The 22,184-nt window shown below is 48.2% G+C and overlaps 1 protein-coding gene across 2 annotated transcripts; it reads right to left on the bottom strand.

The window, feature by feature from the left end:
* Positions 1 to 40: 40 nt before the first annotated feature.
* Positions 41 to 22,089, bottom strand: mst1rb (macrophage stimulating 1 receptor b). Of its 2 annotated transcripts, XM_035520441.2 has the most exons (22): positions 21,595 to 22,089; positions 21,342 to 21,448; positions 18,234 to 19,524; positions 12,946 to 13,122; positions 11,710 to 11,832; positions 11,104 to 11,274; positions 10,480 to 10,640; positions 9,967 to 10,111; positions 9,312 to 9,448; positions 9,036 to 9,215; positions 8,497 to 8,596; positions 7,861 to 8,079; positions 7,519 to 7,665; positions 6,966 to 7,119; positions 6,433 to 6,531; positions 5,987 to 6,202; positions 5,527 to 5,607; positions 4,690 to 4,871; positions 4,237 to 4,346; positions 3,912 to 4,077; positions 3,582 to 3,718; positions 41 to 2,408 (listed from the first exon to the last, which is right to left on the bottom strand). In XM_035520441.2, exons 3-22 carry the CDS (start codon positions 19,452 to 19,454, stop codon positions 2,177 to 2,179), a joined length of 4,158 nt encoding a protein of 1,385 aa, XP_035376334.1. In that variant the 5' UTR covers positions 19,455 to 19,524; positions 21,342 to 21,448; positions 21,595 to 22,089; the 3' UTR covers positions 41 to 2,176. The 2 variants fall into 2 exon arrangements, with proteins under 2 accessions (XP_035376334.1, XP_081561360.1); XM_081705234.1 differs by lacking the exon at positions 21,595 to 22,089 and having other exon boundaries at positions 5,987 to 6,199; positions 21,342 to 21,588.
* Between the last annotated feature and the right edge of the window lie 95 nt (positions 22,090 to 22,184).

The following is a 22,184-nucleotide window of genomic DNA, read 5'->3' as shown; positions in this document are numbered from 1 at the left end:
AAGTGTCAAACGCTAAACAAAAGACTTTGGCTTTGTTACACTGGATTTATTTAAAGATCTTTTCTACAACATTCTAATGAATAAAATTGTGTCTACCAGAACGTCTCAAGAAGAACCAGGACACTTTAAGGTATAATACATTTGAATTATGATAACTGAAATAAATTAGCTTTACTCTAAGGTTTTAAATAATGGGCATTACATTTTTTTTTAGTTTACAAGGTAGCGAAAGCACAGATACCCACACAGTCATCAGCTACAAAGTACCATTCAAACTGAACTATGCATGAAGAATCCATATATATATATGGATATATATATGGATATATATATATATTCATTTCATGAGAAAAATGTAGACACAGCATTTAGGCGTATAGTACTCCTACAGGCGACGCTCCGTCTGTCGTGTAATGTGAGCAGACCCGTTAGTCCAGCTCAAGACAACCGTTGAGCACGACACGTGCACATGTAAAAACTCCAGCAACCCCGCCGGACCTGCAGATGGATATGAGACCAATGCCGGGACCACAGACACTAACGAGCAACGGTCTGTACGTGCACACCTGTGTGTGCACACCTGTGTAAGGAGGTGCAGGGTAGGCCCCAGGACTGGATCATGCTCTTCTGTGGAGCCAAGCTATGAAAAATTGCCCCCCCCCCCTTTTGATATAACAATAACAGCGTAATGAAGGAGAATGAAGCAATAAAACAGTTCACTTACACTAATTACGATGCAACAAGAAAACAAATAAACATGATCATGCACTCAATGTGAACAGGACTATAGTCTCACAAATGACTGCGAAAATGACTGACTTCTGAAATGCATGTCTCATTCAGGAGATGTAGCTCAATAGTTCATGCTTGTTTCTCTTGCTGGAGTTTTCGTTTACAGGTCCCCACTCTCAGAGTTCCTAGGTGTCAGGATTTGATGCATTTTACTGGCATATCTGATGAAATTCTAAGCAAACCCTAATGAACTTGACATTTTGGCATGCTCTGTCTCATATGAATATCGGTGAATGCCAAATTCAAATTTGTCATCATCTCACGCAACACGTTGACGTGCGTCATGCACGCTCGTTAGGCCCTAGATCTGCATAATCCGGCCATGGTCAATCCCTTTAGGATTTTGGGGTATATGATCTCTTTCAGTGGGATTCCAGCTGGAGGAATGCTTGTGTAATACTCTGGCACTTATCCTCACGGCTGTACACGCATTACTGCATGTAGGGCGGAAACATGGCACCTCCGTGACAGTGGAATCCACGGTGTTGGTCATCCCGTGACTGTGTGTCCCTTGAACTGAGGCTGAGGCCTGGACTCATAAAAGGGCGTTTCTTTATCGATAGGCTTTTCCGAGAGTCGTCTGAGCGCGGCGTCACGTCGCGAGAGCCTCGCGGAGACACCGTCGTGTTCTTACCGTAGTGACTCTGTAGGGTCTCTGTGACTGCTAGAGGGAAAGTAGGGTCCTTGGAAGTGTTACCAGTATGTTGAATGAATAGAAAGGTCAGAAGGGATTGTGCATGTTTGTGAGCAGAAGAACAGAGGTGTGTCCTGCCTTTCAGCATCCAGCTAACAGTACCTTTAAAGGACAAGTTCCATACCTCTCTTCATTCCCAATCAGAAATAATTTGCACTTTCTCTCTGTCTCGCAAACACACACACACACACACACACACACACACACACACACACACACACACTCACCTGTGCTTGTGGTTCTACTATTTCTAATACTTTGCAGGGTCATATAGTCTTGAACTGTTCCCAGCTCCTCTCTGCATCCCGCCCCCCCAAAGTGACACGTGCCTGATTCAGCTCATACAGCTGACTCAGCGCTTAAGCCGATGAGGGTTCAGTCAAGAACGTCATAGCCACAGAACCCCCACACCACGCTGTTTCCCCAAAACACGGCATGCAGCAATGTCCATATGACAGAGCGAATATCCCCCTAAACGCACGCTGGAGACTGTAACTTCACTGCGCTTCTAAGCTTTTCAGAAAAACACAGCCTCCATGTTCTCCAGGACTTCCGTAGAGGGAATAACCAGCCTCGTTTCTTCCTGGCTTCTCTCTACACTGTGAGAAACCTCTACTTTAGAAATAAGCGCTAATCATTGGCACGTGCCCTCTCGGAACCTTCCGTATGAGTGACGGGGCATTTTGCCAATCAGGCAGAGGGCGAGCCCGCCTCATCGGCATCCGAAGACTCGTATTCGTCGGCAGAGTCGGTGAGGGCGGGGTACGGGCATGGGTGGTCCAGGTTGACGTACGTGATGTTCAGGCTGATGTAGTGCTCCCCGTCCAGGCCGGAGAGGATAGTGGTCACCACCGACACAAGCGTAGAGAAGCTGGGTCTCCTCTCTGGCTCTGGGTCCCAACACTGTAGCATTATGGCAAACCTGCAGACAAGGCCAAGACCGTAGAGGCTCCTTGAGAAGGTCATAGGCTTCATTGTTAAAGGAAAGGTCCAACAAAACGATGCAAATGTTGACATTATAGTCAAAGGTAACAATCAGTTTGACTCTGAACCACACTCGCAAACACATACACACACACACACACACACAGACACACCAATGAAATCCTATCCAAGGCCTTTTGATCTGGTCACAGAGCCTCTGAAATATAAGTAGGCGTGTTAATCAGACAACATCTGGTAAAAATAACTGACACACACGGTGAAGGAGTTACTGATGTAGACATGATTCACATGGACTCGTCAGCCCTGAGTGTGTGCACCGCTGTCAACCCACCAACTCCTCTTGGTGCCAACTAGTTTTTCATCTCTCTTTTCTTGGACCTGCCCTCACTCATTGTTTCCTTTACTTCCTTGGTCACATGCTGAACTGCTCCATGGGTTTCTGGACCCTTCCATTATTTTCTAGGAGGTTCTAGAAACGTTTCTGTGTTTTGTTCACTTAATGGCAGTCATTCGGATCAATGTCACTTGATGTAATGTTTCTTGGGTAGGTCGAGTAGGTGGTTGGAGGGGCTGGTTGGAGGGGGTGGTTGGAGAGATTGGTTGGGGTGTATTTGAGGGTTCGGGGTCCTTGTTCATGCAGTTTAAGTTGAAAGGGGCTTTGGGGTTGTCACTGCATCCTAACTAAATGATCAGTGACTGTGTCTCACTGTAATGTGGTTCATTTGGACTTCTCACACCCCTCATCACCGAGTAAACACGCCTTTCTCAACCGTGATGAGACGGAAAAGAGAAAACGCCTAAGCCGGCTCTCGAGCTGCGCATCAACTACAGACAAGAAAACATTTGCTACAGAGCTGTTAGATTCTGGGGGCACCACGTTCAGTCTGTAAGCTATGATGCAACACCTCTCGCAATTCTAAAATTTACAGAGTTAATAAGCATATGCTATTTCATGCTGCGCCATTAAAACAATTCTAACAGAGGTCTTAGTGATCAGCTCGTTTTTGCCATACTAACAACTTGCTTCTTCTCAACCAATCACCACATCTTTCCTGAGATCTACCAGGCATCTTTCACTGGGGAAAAGGACCCTGTGAAACACCGGGGTCCTGGCAACAGCAGCGATTTTTAAGGACAGGAGGAAACTCACAGAGGATCCGGACAATACTGGGGCTGAGGCAGTCTCCGCCCCCTCAGGAGGTAATGTGTGATGTCATAGGGGTCGATCTCTGGGTAAGGGCTCGCGCCTCGAGTCAGCAGCTCCCACGTCAGAACCCCGAAAGACCACTAGAGGAAGCGCAGAATGAGAGGCAGGGAGGGCGAGATGGAGTGAGTATGAAAAGAAGCAGTAGGTTGACAGAAAGAGAGAAAGAGAGGGATACGGGTGGGGTTAAGACAGTAAGTGACAGGAAAGGCAGACCAAGATATGGAACCTAGCGTAACGTCTCCACACAGGCGCCTGTGTCTGTCCACGTCTCACCACATCAGATTTGGACGTGAATTTCTGGGTCTGCAAGCTCTCAATGGCCATCCATTTGACAGGCAGCTTGGCCTTGCGGTGGTCCTGAATGCTGTAGTACTCTTTGTCGAACACGTCTCGAGCCATGCCAAAATCTGCCACCTTCACTGTGTACGACTCATCCAGCCTGCCGGAATGGAGAAAGTGCTACACAAGAATCACGGCCCTCTGCTGGACAGTTGCAGTACAGCAAGAAAGGCATCTTTTCCAGTCAAGGCATGGAGCAGCTGCTGCTATTTCACCAATCCATGAGATTATTATTATTATTACTATGTTTAAGACTCACATGCAGTTGCGGGCTGCCAGGTCCCTGTGTACAAACTTCCTCTGGGCCAAATACTCCATCCCCTTGGCAACCTGAAGTCCAAAGCCAATCAGATCCTTTACCGTAGGGTTCTGCAGGAAACCACAGCACAGCACGGAGATAAGAAACACCACCTTACAAGCAAGGTATGCAGGAGCTGTGACTGTCCTGCTAGTCCATGGATGTTCAGTCCTTTTATGCATTCGCTATTAAGTGGATTAGTTGAATTTAGTGCTTGAACTGAACAAGACGACTCAAAGGTTGTTCAGATATCTGGAATGTCATGGATCAGTGGAAGACACACGAGAATCACTGATTGAGTACTGATTCCGGACGCTCATCCTGTATATCCCGTTCACGTCATTCCATCCACTGACTTTGCGTAACGGAGCTGGTTTCAAGCCTGAACAGGGGCGGCACGGCACGGCCACTGACCCTGTCCTCGCAGCGTATGAAGTGCCGCAGGTCTCCGTGCTTCATGTGGGGCAGCACCACCAGGGGGAGCCCTTCGTGTGGGAGTAGGATCCCCAGCAGGGAGAGCACGTTGCTGTGGTGGAAGCCCTTCATCAGAATGCCCTCCTTCAAGAACTGCTCCACCTCCTCTACATCCGTTATTCCTAGCGACACAGAGCGAGCGTGCTTTACTGACAGAGAGTAATGGACTGATGAGGAAACTCTGACATAAGCCATATCTAATCATTATTTCACGTCACCTCCCCTTAGAGCACCCCCTGGAGAACACCTGAGGGGTACACAGGAGCTTTTATAGTTTTCAAGAGTGATTGTCTAACCGCCATATTGATCTTTGAAACTTCTGCCATAATATCTCATTCATACATTATTTATCATTATGCAAATTGATATTCAATATTTACCAGTTGGAGTTTGGTACCATTAAATTTAAATAAGAAACTTCTTTAAAAAAAATATGATCTCATTTTGCCCCCTTACTATTGATAACATTGTTTCCTGTACAACTCGGTACACTCGGTTGCTAGAACAACGCAAAATGATCCGCTTTGCTCCTGCACAGTGGCCATGAACTTCTCTGCGCAGTGTCCTCAGATGCCCGCGGAGACATTATTAAAGATTCTAAATCTTTATGCTTTCAAACTCTCTCTGCACCTGGTAGATTACAGGCTTCACAGGCTATTACTCTGAGGTCACAGGTCGCTCTGTGAGAACACAGGATAATATTTAGCTCACGCCTAAAACATTTTCTCTCATCACTTTAAGAGCATCGGCTGCATGTGAGAGAAAGTGGCAACTCACTGTTGAGGGACTTCACGGCGCAGTGGATCTCCCTCATGTTGTGGTCAGTGAGGTAACCGTGGTAAACCGTGCCAAAATGACCTGTAGAGGAAAGCTATGGTTACCAGCTATGCCAGTTCCATTCTTGAGGCCCTCTATTTAGAACCTGTCCTGACACAAGACAAGCCCGCAGTGCCTCTGGCGTCACATTCTCCCCGTTCCGTCTCCTCATGAGAAACATAAACCTGCGTGACTCATTGAATAAAGCATTAAATGGCCAAGCCATTTTGGTTTGACGTTAGAAGGTGAAATTCTAACCCTATCGTCAGGTAACTTTCTTTTATTGTTTTAGTCTTTGTACATTATTACTGCAAACACTCTGTAGCATACTCTAAGAACACCTAAAAATACTACTACTACTACTACTAGTAATAATAATAATAATAATATCAATGTTCAAATGGCAGCCCTGGGTGATTACCCTTGCCGATGACCTGATGGTGCTGCACGTTCAGCATGGCTGCCGGTATGAGGACGTCTTTCACCTCCTCCAGGAGCTCTGGACGAAAGCTGGAGATAGAGATCTTCTCAGGGGGCATGAGAGGGGCGAGGCTGGAGTCCAGTGTCCTGCCATATCCCAGGCCGGCGAACGCCCCTGCCCCAGCGGGCACGGGGGTCGGGCTGACAGCCGCATCTGCTGCGTCAAAGCCCCAGGAACCCATTACATTTTTTAAAGTATGTACCCGTCGTAAAAATTATTTTGGTCTGGGTTGCCCTGCTTCAACTAATGGACATGAGTATAAACTGTTTCTACTGTGCAAATCTTTACTGGGAAATCAGTCTGAACCTTAAGCGGTAGGGTTGCGCATGTCAGAAAATGTCACAAAAATTATGGGATCCAGGGGTAGATTTTCTACTTGACATCACCTCGTCTGTAGTCTCCAGCAGGCAGAAGCTCCACACTGCTGTTACCAGAGAAACTGTGGTTGTGGGAGTAGTGGGTCAGCCTGCTCTCAGCCAGAGAATCTGCCAGTTGCACAAAACATTTTCCTGTTTAACCTTTTCCCAAACATCTTAAGGCTTGGGGAACATTCAGAAGACAGCCGACTCAGCACACCCACAAATGGCTCTTATCACATACATTCTCCTGGCGTGGAACACCTCAGAATACCTTGTGATCATGGTCGTTTAAGCAACTAAACAGTCAATGAAGTTTACTTCAGGTTGTAATAAATCCCAGCATGGCAAGAGAAATTACTTCTGGTTAAAAATTAAAAACGCATTCACTTTTTAAGCAACATAGTCTTTGAAAAAAAAAATTCATAATGAAGCAAAAAAAAAAACCTCAGTAGAGTGTGGGACAAATTTGGGCCTGTAATTACGCTTGGAGGTTAATCACCGATCTGGAAGAAGGCATGCTGTGGAAGTGTGTTTTATTGCTGCAGTTGTGACTTCCTCACCTGTCTTCTTCTTCCTCAGGTGTTTCATGGTGATGAAGGCCAGCACAGCGCCAGCCACCAGAGCTCCTAAAATGCCGAGCACGATGCCGACCATGTAATGGTTACTGACCAGGATGACGGTGCCCACGTTGTGGACATGACCATTCACTGTGATCTGACAGAGAAGGTTGTCATTACGCCGTACATATACCAACAGGCACATAAGGGGTCTTGTGATTGAGTCAAATCACAAAGAGTTTAACTGAACATTAGCTTTTAAATGTTCCATTGTTCATGTGAATCCATATGGAGTCAAAAGATCATTGCAGGAAGAACCTCAACACTGGTCAGTTTAACAGCAGAAGTCTGGCAATTTTATGTGTGTTCTCCCTGCCTCGAAGAAAACAGCTCCTAAAGGTACTTGATCAGTTAAATCAGAGTAAGTAAATTTGGGGGTGATACAAACATGTGCAGGACTGGGCTTAAGAACAGCTGGAAAAGACCCTAACAAACACGCATTCCCCCTCGCCCCCTTCTGCTCCTGATGAACTAAAAAAAACAGGGGGGCATTCACCTTCACAGGCAAGCCCTCGTTAGGGATGGTGAGGTTTTTGGGGATACGGCAGGTGATCTCATTATCGAGGACCTTTGCCCCACAGTCGACGCCTCCCACGGTCATGGTGATCTTCATACAGGAGCTCACCAGGTTGAGCTTCTGGTGCTGTAGGTCACAACACACAGCAACAAAAAGGAGACAAATCCAAATTTACTGTGGCTCGAGAGCTTTGGGAGGGCCAAAACGAGGACCGATACTCATTCGGTTGCATCACTTCCCGATCGCCGCGTTAGTATTTACTGATCGTTGGCAGCACTTTTATGTCTGAACTTGCCAGGAACCGTGAGACGGCACACGTACGTGTAGGGACACCTCGTCAAAGCCAGGGTAGAGTATGAGAACGTGGCCCTCTGTCTCGAAGGGAATAGGCATCCCGTTGGGATGGTAGGAGAAGTCTTGTTTCCACAGGCCGAGAGCGCCGTCCATGTCGAAGGAGAGCTCTCCCTCCTCCGTCTCGTCTCTGGGAAAGGCTGGTGTGACGCACTCCATCCGGGTGGCGCTGGCTTTGCCCCGGCACTCCTGAAGAGCGGAGAAAGTGTTGAGGCGCAGATTCTAAACACTCTGAAGAGACTTAGCTCTTGCAGGGTTTAGTGGATCTCAGCATTGCAGGGCTCAATGGAACTCCACAGTGTAGGGCTTAGTGGAACTCCACACCGCAGGGCTTAGTGAAAATCTGCACTGCAGGCTTTAGGGGTTTTATCTGTTTTAGCAAACTGCTCTTTTACACCTGATTCAGTGAAGTTGTAAGGCTTTCACATACAGGGACCAGGCTAGATTACATGACACAGGGCAGGGTAGAGGTTATAATGCAAAATAAGGACAACACACCGTAGAATGCTGTGGGTCTCCACAGTGGCGCTAACAGGGCTAGAAAATTAGAAACCATATGTGTGGACCAGCATGACAAGGCACGGGAGAGTGGGCCCACACTCTTACAGTGGAAACCGGCTTCAGATGTGACTCTTTGGGTTTGAAGTGGATGATTGTCCTGTAAACAGAGTCCAGGTTCTTCCCTTCAATGGCGATCCTTGACCCACTACCAAACACAGAGACAGGTGAAGGAAGCAAAAAACATCATCAGACATCAGAACGTCAACGAAGATTCCTCCATGCACATAAAGTGGTAAAGTGCTTTGTATAGTGACTGCAGCCAGAGTGTAGCAGTAGATGCAACAGCATTTGAGCTGTTTCACGCTCAGACAGTGCGAATGCACAGACTGTAGCCCTCAGTATCTCTCAAAATGTCCTTCATCTCTGAAATCCAGAACCATGGTTTAGCCTTGCGGTTAATAGTACAATACAAATCAGTGTGGGTGGAGACCTGGCATAAAGCCTCAGAAACAGAGTGAAGACAGTTCCCCGGAGCGTGGCATTTCACCCGATTTCGACATATGCTAACAGGCGCTCAGTCAAAACCGTCTGCATCATTGGGCTTCTTGTGCCGAGCTGTGTTTGCAGGGAATAAAAACGTGCACCTGTCGAAGCCGCAGTCGGGAAGGACGGAGAGGATCTCAGGTGTGCGCTTGTAGCGGAACACCCGCGTCTGCGAGACACGGGACTTGTCGATGTAGACCTGCAACACCACGTCCTCGACCTCAGAGACGGGCTGAGACACGCACACGATGGAGGACAGGTTTCCCCGCTCCACAGACACACTGCAGGCCAAAGGACAGCAGGCACTCAGACACGCAAAACATGGTTGGGATGCATGTGAGACACACAGACGCACACACACACACACACACACACACCGCTGGACGGGGCAGTCCTCTCCATCAAGAGTGACCTTCCTGTTCCTCCCCGAGTGTAGATAGGGTCCTGTGATGGTGACGAGTGTGCCTCCGTTCACAGGACCGTAATCAGGCTGGACCTCACTGATGTTGGGAAGCTGAGGAACGCAAACACACAAGGCCAAAAATTACAAACCCACTCTGGACACTGGGTTGTCGAAAACACACTGGAACAAGAAATATATATCAACCTTTTGTCAGCCTATAAACTTCAGACTCTTAGTGCTTAATATGTGTATATAGTGCAGTGTAGGACTGCAAAATATACACATTTTAATCATTAGCCTTTACAATACTAATACTACAGATAAGTGAAACTGACCCCTCTAACAAATCATAATTTGTGTGTGTGAGTGTGTGTGTGTGTGTTTGTGTGATGTAAGCACTCTTGCCAATTTCAGATGTTTCAGATCGGGGTTGCGTGTTTTGATTAATCCTGGCGTTCCCATGTTCCAAAAAACACAAAGAATGTTGACTCAAATAACACTAATACATCACTATAAACTCACCAGTTGGGTTCAGCAATCGGTCCCTAACCTGTAACCCTCAATCCACACATTATTTATGCCCTTCAGAGGCAGAGTCCCAGCGAGACAGACTATAAAAGGAAAAGTACCACGAAGATGAATCCAGACATCCTGGCCCTGCCCTGGATAGAGTAACGGCCCTCGGGAGAGACACGACCCTCGTCAACCCTCACCGTGACGTTAACCGTCTGGAACGGTAGCTCGCTCGCACCAGAGCGGATCTTACACATCAGGCTACAGAGGAAAAAAAGAGCCCGTGTGGCTTTAAATAGTTTTCAGTCTGCAATTTCCCACCATAAATGTCTACATGGTGGCTTTTTGTGCACAGCGCAAAAATCATTCTGTATTTATATGTGCAACAGTGTGATCACAAGCTGCCAAAATTTAATTAATTTTGTAACATTTAAAAAATAATCGACAAGAGACACATCCTGTTGTTCTACTGCTATGTTTTTCCTAAATGAACATCCTGCCACCAGCCCCCTCCCTCACACACACACCCCCCCGGCAATTAGCTCTTAAATATCCTTTACAGAATTCCCGAGCTCTGCTGTGCTCTACTTAAAAGCAACGGCAGCATTTGGCCTGATGGTGGCGCTCACAGTGTGCTGTTGCTCTTGAGGGGCTGCACCACGCAGGCCGTCTCGCCCACCTTCACCTCATGGGTGCGAGTGGTGATGGCATGACGATGGGGAGACTGGAACCCCCACCCGCACAGAGACAGCTCCGTCTGACCATCGAGGGGGGCCGTCTTTGGGAAGAACTACGGAGAAAGCACGAATACGCGCGTTTGTCTAAAACCAAGGCTACACTCGAACAGACCGTAAATATGCCCACCCCACCACGATATCATTAGAGGTCTGTGGATAAAAAAACAACAAATTCACATTTTTTCAGCTGAGACTGATATGGTAATAATATACTCAGTCAAAGGGAAGAAAGGGGTGTTTTTTTTTGAGAATTGCAGTCATTTGTTTATGTATAACTAAATGGTGTTACTCATAAATACTTATTCTGAGCCGATCATCTCCTCATTACTAATACTCAAAACCTATTAAAATCGATATGAAGTGCTTTTTTTTATGCTTCACGTGTATGGTTTTTTCCATTAACTTCTGATTTGTCATACCGTTCTCGTGACATTTAGGATATGCCACTCCCCATGTCAGCCGCTGAGTCACAAGCAGATAACGTGGCCGAGCGCCGCGTGCGTAACCTGAGCTCACCTGGGTGACGACAGGCGGACACGACTCCTTGGCCCAGTGGCCTGGACACTCGGCTTCCCACGCACAACGTCCTGAGCACCAGCCGCAGGCCATGAACGTGGGTGCGGTCAGGCAGGCCGCACAGGTGAGGAAGTGGAGACAGCCGGGGCCTCTCTGAGGCACCTGGAACATCTGGCACACACACACACACACACACACACACACACACACACACTAGTGAAACAGCGTTGTGTGAGTTTCAGAATTCTACATATTAATGCCTGAACTGGGAGCTGATGTGTCATTCTTGTAAAAACAAGACTTGAGAACAGCTAAAGAAGGGACTAGTGTTCTCTCGTGCTGTCTCAGCCTGCAAACATGCAAACATTCATATATATTATTTCAAATATATTATTTAATATTAGTCTCCTTAAAAACACAACTGTGCGGCCATCTAACATTAATGGCAATATACCCTTGAAAAAGTGCCAAAGTGATTGTCTAATAAGGACAAACTGTCTGATTTTTCTGGCTGTCTGATTTTGCTATTATACCAAAGGCTGCCCTCCATCGTACTATTATGGTGAGTCTGAGTCTGATCATGTCACAGTGTGTCTGGTCTTGTACCTTCTCCCCCACCACGAACAGGAGGTGGTCTGGAGGAAGAACTGCAGCAGTGGCAGACACCCTCTGGTCTTCCACCAGAGAGTAGTTAGCAAAGACCACCGGACTAGACCTCCGCAGGACAAGCTTGAACACAAGCACAACACACACCGTCATGTGAAGCATGCAGAATGCACATCCAATACACACACACACACACACACACACAGTCTGGCATTGGTATACTTGCTATTTTTTTCCAAAATTGTACACATATAGTTGTTATAGTGTCTTAACAGCTTTAGGAACCCAAGTCATTTGTTCATTTCACACATGTTTCTGTAGGAACATCTCCAGTTCTTTGAGACCAGTTCCTCAAGCCACAGGATGCTGCAGGTGTTTGTTCAGTCCACGTGAACTCTGTGGTACTGACGTCTGGCGAATGGGCGCTGCACGTTAGTACTTTGAGCTAGACATGGCGCTGATGGAGAGGAAGATCACCACGGACCTGTTTAAGATCAGCGATTCTTCTGACCAACAACTCAGACCATGTTACAGTCTTTCCCCAAGTTTGACCGTGGAAACGACACATGGAGGACTCATGTGCGATTTGTAGTTTTCAGACATACACAGGTTCTGGACTCTCAAGGATTGGATCATAGTCTTTTTGACTCATCTGTTTATAATACTGCTTTCCCCTCCGCAATTGCACGTACTGTGTTTGCCTCAAGAAAGGCTGTTCCACTTATCCTACGCTCTTAATAGCAGCTTTCCCAGCAGAGATTAGTCCAGGGCAACACTACCTTTGGTAAATATTAATGATTAGATCTGTACGGCTTAGCAGAACAGACGTGCCAGTTTCACAAAAGATGTGACTCAAATGAACTTGGTTTGGCCTTGTTCATTTCTTATGGGACACGGTTTTCTTCAAACCGTTTGATGGTGTTGGGGAGTTGTGCAAACATCCTTTTTGGCTTAAAGAATGACTTTGTATTTTAATTATAGACTGAGTATTTTGGTACCTAAATAATGGCTTTGATGGTTCTCTTTGTTTTTAATTTCCATTCAAGTCTGACAGCTTAATGACATTTGCTAACATCTGCTGACAAAAACCTTAGCAATAAAGTTTCATTGTAGGGTCATTTAAGGGTCTGGCCATTTTCCCTTACTTAGCACATGGGTCCTAGAATACTCAACATGTTGTAGAATGTTTGGTGCGAGGTGTTCAAGAACGCTGTAAGCGTTCAGTCGGGGCGCTACCTGCAGCAGTCTGCCGTCGGCCGTGCCTATGTGAGCCAGCGTCTTGTTCTTGATCGTTGTGATGAGCAGGGCGGTGAGCAGAGTCCCGCGCATCTCCCGGTTGAACAGGTCCACTCGGTAATACGGCTGGGCCACCAGCGTGGGCTGGTCTCTGCACGTAGCATTATGCTCCATGCTCTGCTCACACACATGCAGTAATGGACCAATCACACAGTCGAATGATACAGACAGGATCGCTCGGCCGACCGACGGATGTGGTTCTTTTTATACTTCCATTAAAAGGGTGTGATATTCAAACTAAAATGTTAAAAGACTGCTTGATTCATATAACCTCAAATGTGAAGACACTGGTTATGTTTTTAACTTTCTGTCTTTTTTTTTCTTTTCTTTTGTAAATAAATTAAAGGTTCATTACATTATGAGTGCAGATTGAGTGGACAGACTGTTCTCCTTAAAGGAAGCTTTAAAAACAAGCAGAGAACTAAAAAAGCAGTTTATTCTCCAGGTCTTTTGCCCTTTTGACTCTCTGTCTGTGGTCAAGAAGACCATGAGTGGAACCAACACTGAGTGGAAACGATAAGTGGGAAAAATCCTGCTCAGGTGCATTTGTATCCCTGTGTTCCCCTCTCTGACACCACTTTAAAAAACAAAACAAAACACTCGACTACACACACACACACACACACACACACACACACACACACTTAGAAATGCATGCAAGAACACTTACTGCTAAAAATAGGACAAACGGACACCAAGGGTAAAGCAATGAACTTTGCTCAACCACAAGATGGTAAACTCTCGCTACAATATGCTCTAGAATGTTCCATAGTACTAGTTCTAGAAAGCATAGTGTTCCAGGCTTTCTATCCTAAAGCACATACAGGCCTCTTTCTGTTTCATGAATCAGTAATGTGTGTTCAAACTATTTTCCACAGTGCTAGTGGTTAAAAATAAAGCGATTGTGATTGAGCAGACGCACTCATTGTGGAAGGAGCTTAGTCAGGCGTCTTTTGTGAGGCCATTTGTGGTTCTTTCTGTACAACTCAATTCCATGAAGAAAACTGCAACATCATTTTCCTCGGTGGAAAATTACAAGTGATGTCATTCATTGCGGTGCAGGACTGTTTACAAACCGAGGATTATTTGGCCGGCAAGAAGCGAGTGTCTGGACACAAAAGTATCCCATGGCCATCATCGGTAGCGTCGGTTTATATGATGCATACGACGATGTGAATCCTCAAAAATGCTTTTTGCACATGAAAAGATTAAATGCTTGTGCAAAGCAAATTCTGAGCATCCGACCCACCAAACGCCTTGCAAACCTCTGACAGGGAATGAGGTCTAAGTTTCCCACCGTCAGCTGTAGTCCCAGCAATGGATAGCTGCAGCATTAATGATGTGGCAGGACACAACCTCCCTACTACAGCAAAGCGTTAATCCACTACAAAAGCCTGTTGATTCAGCCTGGAACACCAGCCTGTTTTGGGCTCGCTCTTTAGTTTAAGTGCATTGCTTTCTCCTGCACTAAGAGCAAACAGGAAAACAGGCCCCAATAAAAAGATGCAGAACAAGTGGAATGGTATTTCTCAACCTCCACAAAACAAGCCACTTCACTGCTCACATCTCATACTGAAAACCCACTCTGTTGCCCCTTCTACAACAGAATGTGGTGAAACTTGTCCTGACAGACCCACCCACCCAACAACAAAATTCTATTCCATTTGCTTGTAGGTGTACTACTGTTAACATATCCAACAAAAGTAGGTCTACGTCACTTGCCAACACATCCATAAACTCCTTTCCATCGCTAAAGGATCCATAAGGTTGCAGATAGAGATTTTTTTGTGCTGTTTAAACAACACAGTGGTAGCAGTTGCATCTGATTTATTGCACTATTTAAGTTTGGGAGCCCTCGAGTGTTCTAATGCTGTACATAATGTGTGTAAACATACTCCCTGGGGGGGGGGGGGAGGAGGAGGAGGAGGAGGAGGAGAAGAAGAAGAGGAAGAGGAAGAAGAAGAAGAAGAAACAAAGTAGAGCAGTCACAAGAACGCTGTGGGACAACAAGAACTCCAGAACCAGAAGACCTGAGGGTGTGAGAGAGACAGTGTGGGAGGAGACCTGAGGGTGTGAGAGAGACAGTGTGGGAGGAGACCAGAGGGTGTGAGAGAGACAGTGCGGGAGGAGACCAGAGGGTGTGAGAGAGACAGTGCTGGAGGAGACCAGAGGGTGTGAGAGAGACAGTGCTGGAGGAGACCAGAGGGTGTGAGAGAGACAGTGCTGGAGGAGACCAGAGGGTGTGAGAGAGACAGTGCTGGAGGAGACCTGAGGGTGTGAGAGAGACAGTGCGGGAGGAGACCAGAGGGTGTGAGAGAGACAGTGTGGGAGGAGACCAGAGGGTGTGAGAGAGACAGTGTGGAGGAGACCAGAGGGTGTGAGAGAGACAGTGCTGGAGGAGACCAGAGGGTGTGAGAGAGACAGTGCTGGAGGAGACCAGAGGGTGTGAGAGAGACAGTGCTGGAGGAGACCAGAGGGTGTGAGAGAGACAGTGCTGGAGGAGACCAGAGGGTGTGAGAGAGACAGTGCTGGAGGAGACCAGAGGGTGTGAGAGAGACAGTGCGGGAGGAGACCAGAGGGTGTGAGAGAGACAGTGCGGGAGGAGACCAGAGGGTGTGAGAGAGACAGTGTGGGAGGAGACCAGAGGGTGTGAGAGAGACAGTGCTGGAGGAGACCAGAGGGTGTGAGAGAGACAGTGCGGGAGGAGACCAGAGGGTGTGAGAGAGACAGTGCGGGAGGAGACCAGAGGGTGTGAGAGAGACAGTGCGGGAGGAGACCAGAGGGTGTGAGAGAGACAGTGTGGGAGGAGACCAGAGGGTGTGAGAGAGACAGTGTGGGAGGAGACCAGAGGGTGTGAGAGAGACAGTGCTGGAGGAGAGCAGACGGTGTGAGAGACAGTGTGGAGGAGACCAGAGGGTGTGAGAGAGACAGTGCTGGAGGAGACCAGAGGGTGTGAGAGAGACAGTGTGGGAGGAGACCAGAGGGTGTGAGAGAGACAGTGTGGGAGGAGACCAGAGGGTGTGAGAGAGACAGTGTGGGAGGAGACCAGAGGGTGTGAGAGAGACAGTGCTGGAGGAGACCAGAGGGTGTGAGAGAGACAGTGCTGGAGGAGACCAGAGGGTGTGAGAGAGACAGTGCTGGAGGAGACCAGAGGGTGTGAGAGAGACAGTGCTGGAGGAGACCAGAGGGTGTGAGAGAGACAGTGCTGGAGGAGACCAGAGGGTGTGAGAGAGACAGTGCTGGAGGAGACCAGAGGGTGTGAGAGAGACAGTGCTGGAGGAGACCAGAGGGTGTGAGAGAGACAGTGCTGGAGGAGACCAGAGGGTGTGAGAGAGACAGTGCTGGAGGAGACCAGAGGGTGTGAGAGAGACAGTGCTGGAGGAGACCAGAGGGTGTGAGAGAGACAGTGCTGGAGGAGACCAGAGGGTGTGAGGGAGACAGTGCTGGAGGAGACCAGAGGGTGTGAGAGAGACAGTGCTGGAGGAGACCAGAGGGTATGAGAGAGACAGTGTGGGAGGAGACCAGAGGGTGTGAGAGAGACAGTGTGGGAGGAGACCAGAGGGTGTGAGAGAGACAGTGTGGGAGGAGACCAGAGGGTGTGAGAGAGACAGTGTGGGAGGAGACCAGAGGGTGTGAGAGAGACAGTGCTGGAGGAGAGCAGAGGGTGTGAGAGACAGTGTGGAGGAGACCAGAGGGTGTGAGAGAGACAGTGCTGGAGGAGACCAGAGGGTGTGAGAGAGACAGTGTGGGAGGAGACCAGAGGGTGCGAGAGAGACAGTGTGGGAGGAGACCAGAGGGTGTGAGAGAGACAGTGTGGGAGGAGACCAGAGGGTGTGAGAGAGACAGTGCTGGAGGAGACCAGAGGGTGTGAGAGAGACAGTGCTGGAGGAGACCAGAGGGTGTGAGAGAGACAGTGCTGGAGGAGACCAGAGGGTGTGAGAGAGACAGTGCTGGAGGAGACCAGAGGGTGTGAGAGAGACAGTGTGGGAGGAGACCAGAGGGTGTGAGAGAGACAGTGTGGGAGGAGACCAGAGGGTGTGAGAGAGACAGTGCTGGAGGAGACCAGAGGGTGTGAGAGACAGTGTGGAGGAGACCAGAGGGTGTGAGAGAGACAGTGCTGGAGGAGACCAGAGGGTGTGAGAGAGACAGTGTGGGAGGAGACCAGAGGGTGTGAGAGAGACAGTGCTGGAGGAGAGCAGAGGGTGTGAGAGAGACAGTGCTGGAGGAGACCAGAGGGTGTGAGAGAGACAGTGCTGGAGGAGACCAGAGGGTGTGAGAGAGACAGTGCTGGAGGAGACCAGAGGGTGTGAGAGAGACAGTGCTGGAGGAGACCAGAGGGTGTGAGAGAGACAGTGCTGGAGGAGACCAGAGGGTGTGAGAGAGACAGTGCTGGAGGAGACCAGAGGGTGTGAGAGAGACAGTGCTGGAGGAGACCAGAGGGTGTGAGAGAGACAGTGTAGATGGAAAAGATCTGAGTGTGCAACAGACAGTGTGGAAGGAGATCACGGAAAGGGTTTGAACAGGGCTGGGCGATCGTTCGACTTACAGTCTAATCTTGGTGTACATTTGAAGTTTAGACTTAATATGGGAAGGAACAGGTAGTGAACCTGATGTAGTACAGGGGTACAGGGGTAATGTGAGCAGAGCATTTGACATGTGAGAGGTCAATGACTGCTGAGGTTTAGATCAATTGAAGCCACTTATGCGATTTAGCATGGAGACATTAAGGAGGGAATGACACTAACGAACACAAGAGAACTCGGATGTGTTTACCAATATGGCCCATGCAGTTTAGACCCAGTCTCGGCAGTCTGCTCCAATAGTATCTCTCCTGCACTAACACATTTACAGGCATAATGGGCACTTAATGGGCTAAATCTTGCATGTTGGAACACTGAAAACACCAAAGGAGAGAAGATTAAACTTTGCCTGGGAGCCTAGTCTTAGTGCTTGATCTAAAGCCTGAAGGTCCTTGTGTACTGCTTAGAGAAAGAACTACCAGCAGCCATAAACTGCACCCTCCACAGTACCAGGTCTTTGGCTTAACCATTACACGGCCACGCTATACATATTTTGCTGGGTGAAAGTAGCTGCTCTTTTTATGAATCACACTGCTTTGCAGCCAAGGGTGTGGCCAGCGTGGCAAACGTCAGTGCATAGCCAGGGCTGCTTTACCACTATGAGCTCTGCTCCAATCACACGAGTGGAGGAGGGGCTTATTGACTGACCTCATGTGGGCAGCTCTCACACGGCTGGAAGTGGCACAGGCCCCTGGACAGCTGCTCAGGACCCGACTTGCAGCAGTCCTCCACGCCCTCGTCTATGAACGAGTTGACCGAGTGCACGGGGAAGGCGCAGAGCGCCGAGTCGTGCTCCGGGATGCCCAAGTCATTGGTGACGGCGAAGACACCGTACAGGATGTTGTCCTCGTCCCCGGCGCCAAGCTCCTCGGCGAGCTCGCGGCCAGCCTTGCTGAAGTGCGCCGCCTGCACCACGTTGTAGACGACATCCTTGAAGGCTTCTCCCCCAGCCCCATCCCTCCGTCGCCGGCGCTTGGGTTCAAAGCGGCACTCGAGCACGACCTCGCGGTAGCGGCGCGTCTCCCGCTCATGGCGTGGCAGGCGGCCTAGCCGCGTCTGATAGGGCGACGGGGCCTGCGCTGCCTTCTCCCGCTGCACTGACAGGAAGTAGACAAAGTCCTGTGTGTGGAAGGTGTACACGTACTCAATGGCGTACACGCGACGAAGGCGCGGCAGCACCGTGAGGCCACGAACGTCTGTGTGGAAGCCGTCCTCGGTGGCCAGAGGCCGGCGCACCGACACTGACTTGCGGCTGTAGCGCTGCGTGACGCTGTCGTTGACCGTGGCCGCCACGTAGAAGTACACCGTCTGGCCCTCCTCCACCATGCTGACCTTGGTGCCCAGTGGGCTGGCGATGCAGTCCGGACAGAAGGCTGGCGAGTTGACCTCCCGGCGGAAGAGGCAGCGAGAGGGCGCGGGCGCACGCCCGCCCTCGTGCAGCTGGTGGAAATAGCAGACGCCGTACTGCGAGCTGCCGCACGAGTACAGGTACATGAGGAACGTGTCCAACAGCAGCACCTGGTTGTCCGTGTCCTCAGGCAGCGGGTCACTCTCCAGGTCGCACAGACGACAGAGCACGCACTCGCTATCGCCGCCACCTACGGGCCCCGTGCGCAGCTCCCACACTTTACCCAGGGTGCTGTTCACCGCCTCGATCACGTTCCGCGACGCCACATACACCTCCCTGAAGGCCAGGTTGACGGCCACGTTCTGGACGGGGCCGCGGCTCCGGAAGTAAGGCATGGGGTAGGGGACGGAGAAGTTAACGTACGTGAGGGACAGCAGAGGACAGGTGTCCGGCATGTCCGGCGCGTCCGGAATGGCGACCTGGATCCACACACACGCCATCAGGAGAGCCCAGTGGTCCATGTCAAACCATGGGTTAGAAACACAGGCGTCCTCCAGTTACCTCCAACACAGTCCTTCTACTGGACACATCCTGTAGAACACCATGGAATGTTTGATAAAGAATCAACAAAAATACAGAGCTGGTATTCAAACTGTCTAACAATGCAGTGATGATTCAGGATCTGGTTTGTGTGACTACAATATAAATAAGAGATGAGAGCCCTTTCTCAACCATCATGCCTACATGTCCTAAGATAGCTCTTTAAGAGAGAAAAAACAAACACATTTAACATCACCCTGAGAAAAGATGAATCAGTTAAACATAGGCGACTCATCAGAAATGTATTAAGGAGGGCTTTCTTCACATTTTGGCTAGCAGAGGCGAGAGCAGGCCTGCAATGAAACTGTCCTTTCTGACAACACAGCACCACAAACAACTATGAGTTCTGATTACAACTTCTGATTATGGCAGGGAGGCAAAACTACCACCTGTCAGTAACTTCATATGGACGTCAAACAAACCCAAACACTTAATGTTTATTTCATTTTTTTTCCTTTCAAACACTTTCACTATATTTACGAGCAACAAATTAATACAAAACGTATGCAACGATTTGAGCACAGTTCTATAAAGACAATGGCTTGTCCACCTAAAAAGCTCGAGCGTGCATCACGGATACGGAGGAAACAGGTGGCGTGTTACGTTAATGGCGGGCAGAACGGGCGGAGGACTCGTACCACCTCGGCTCGACTTCTAGATGTTTTTGGACAAGAGCTGGGAAAAGATCCGTTACCAAGAGAGCACTGCTGGACAACACGACTGAGCAAAGACATGTATTGACCACCATATCGCGCACCAGGCCGTGCGCCTCTGTAGCTGATTAACAGAGGCCCCGCTGCTTGACATTCCCGTCACAATCGTTACGTGCTTCTGGGGCGAAAACACGCGCACGGCCCAGTGCCCGCGCGACCCCGTGACTTAAAGTAACGCGTGGACTAACGACTAACGTGTAAACTCGTGCCGGAAAGGTTTCACCACTGCGTTAAATGGCCAACGTTGTGTCCATTTCGTAACGGACCTGAATGAACCACCTCGTTTGGACATGCACAGTTTATTAAGGTAGAACTGCTTTCTCAATATCAATATTTATAAACCAAAATGGGACATAAATGTGGTTTAAATCAGTCATATCACTGCAAAAGCCCACTGGAGTGTTAACGGCATCTTTAAACGCGGGGTTTATGAATCTAAACATTGCTCCAATCAGGTGTGCGTCGATTGAATAAAAAGTAAATAAATAAACAACCAAAATACATGAGTGAAAAGTTCCCCCCCACCGCACCCCACCGCCGCTGCCGGTAGTTCCCACACACTGATACACTCATATCTTCCGCTCTCGTTACACTTACGCTCTAATCTTGCTGTACGTTTGCTTGCACATTGTATTGTATTTTCATAACGACATAAGACCGAAATGACATATCATGGTATAATAAATACTCTGGTCTAGGCAATTTAAAGAAGGTTTCGTTTTTGACATTTAATAAGCTTTTAAATGTTTTAGTGTTGGTAAAAAGATCGAGTCTCCTTTATGACTAGCCTAATAGTAGTCTGCTATAAACCACAAATATTTCACAAAAATTAGTTTATACGATTATTAAGACGTTTAATAAAAACTTAATACATTGTAAAATTCCTCTTGGGTTGATTATTCGACTACGTTAGCTAAGATGATGTAGCCACAAACCAGAACGCGTAAAAGACGACCAACTCTATAAACCATGCAGAGAAGGATCTGTCTTACGCCCTCAGACCTTTTAAACATGCGGATTTCTTAAGAATTACCGAGAGAAAAAAATCCTCTTGTGATGGAGATTATTTTGAAGAGTACATCACGAACTACTTACCTGTCTGGGTGAACCAAGGTGCTTCTACTTCAGTGCATTTTCACACCCCCAGATGGCACAAATGGCAAAGCACAAGCTTAAGGTATCCTGAATGTTTTCATCCTCATCTATACCCAAAACAAAAGATTATTACGGTCGTGGAATAACTCGTGTTACAGAATAGGATGTCATTGCTCACACGAGAACGCAACAGGCGTCGACACTCGTTCCACGCGTGGGCTCAGTCACGGTTACACGATATGGGCTCCCGTACCCTTCACTCGCTCCACGCGTGGGGTCACTCCCGTACCCTTCACTCGCTCCACGTCGCCTCCTGCAGGCTTCTTCAGCTCCGAAAAAGCTGGCGTGGGCAAGAAAGTATTCGGTCTTCAAGGTCCAAGTTTAAATAGTTCATGCGCGACGGTTCAAATGTTGCTTACTGAAAATGTCCTATTAACAACTTTTTTTAATAACAACTAACTAAAAACTAACGTACTAAGATTTTGGAAGATGAAAGTACGTTCTGAACCTCTAAAAAATGCCTAGATTAAAGGCTTCCAAAAACGTACCCTATACATTTGGATGGCATTTAGAAAGCACTACCAGTTCATGTTAAGATATCATCAATTTTCATTTGTGTTCAGTGTTAGGGTGAATCTTGCCTTCCCTCTTCAGTTAAAACAGTTAACTTTTTACTAGTTAAATCTAAACCGTGGGACTCTGGTTTAGCGTTGGTAACTAATAATTCCCCCACTTACTCATTTATTTTTTAAATGCACGAAGTTTCAGAGGAACGCATGTTGCAACAAGGACGACGCAACGTACAGTACAACATTTAATGACAATTACTACCATCTAGCAACA

This window comes from Electrophorus electricus, chromosome 22 (assembly GCF_041902795.1).
Source record: "Electrophorus electricus isolate QZ-2024a chromosome 22, ASM4190279v1, whole genome shotgun sequence".
In the NCBI taxonomy this organism is placed as follows: Eukaryota; Metazoa; Chordata; class Actinopteri; order Gymnotiformes; family Gymnotidae; genus Electrophorus; species Electrophorus electricus.
Note: the sequence above shows the minus strand (reverse complement) of the source record. Positions and strands in the feature narration are given on the sequence as shown.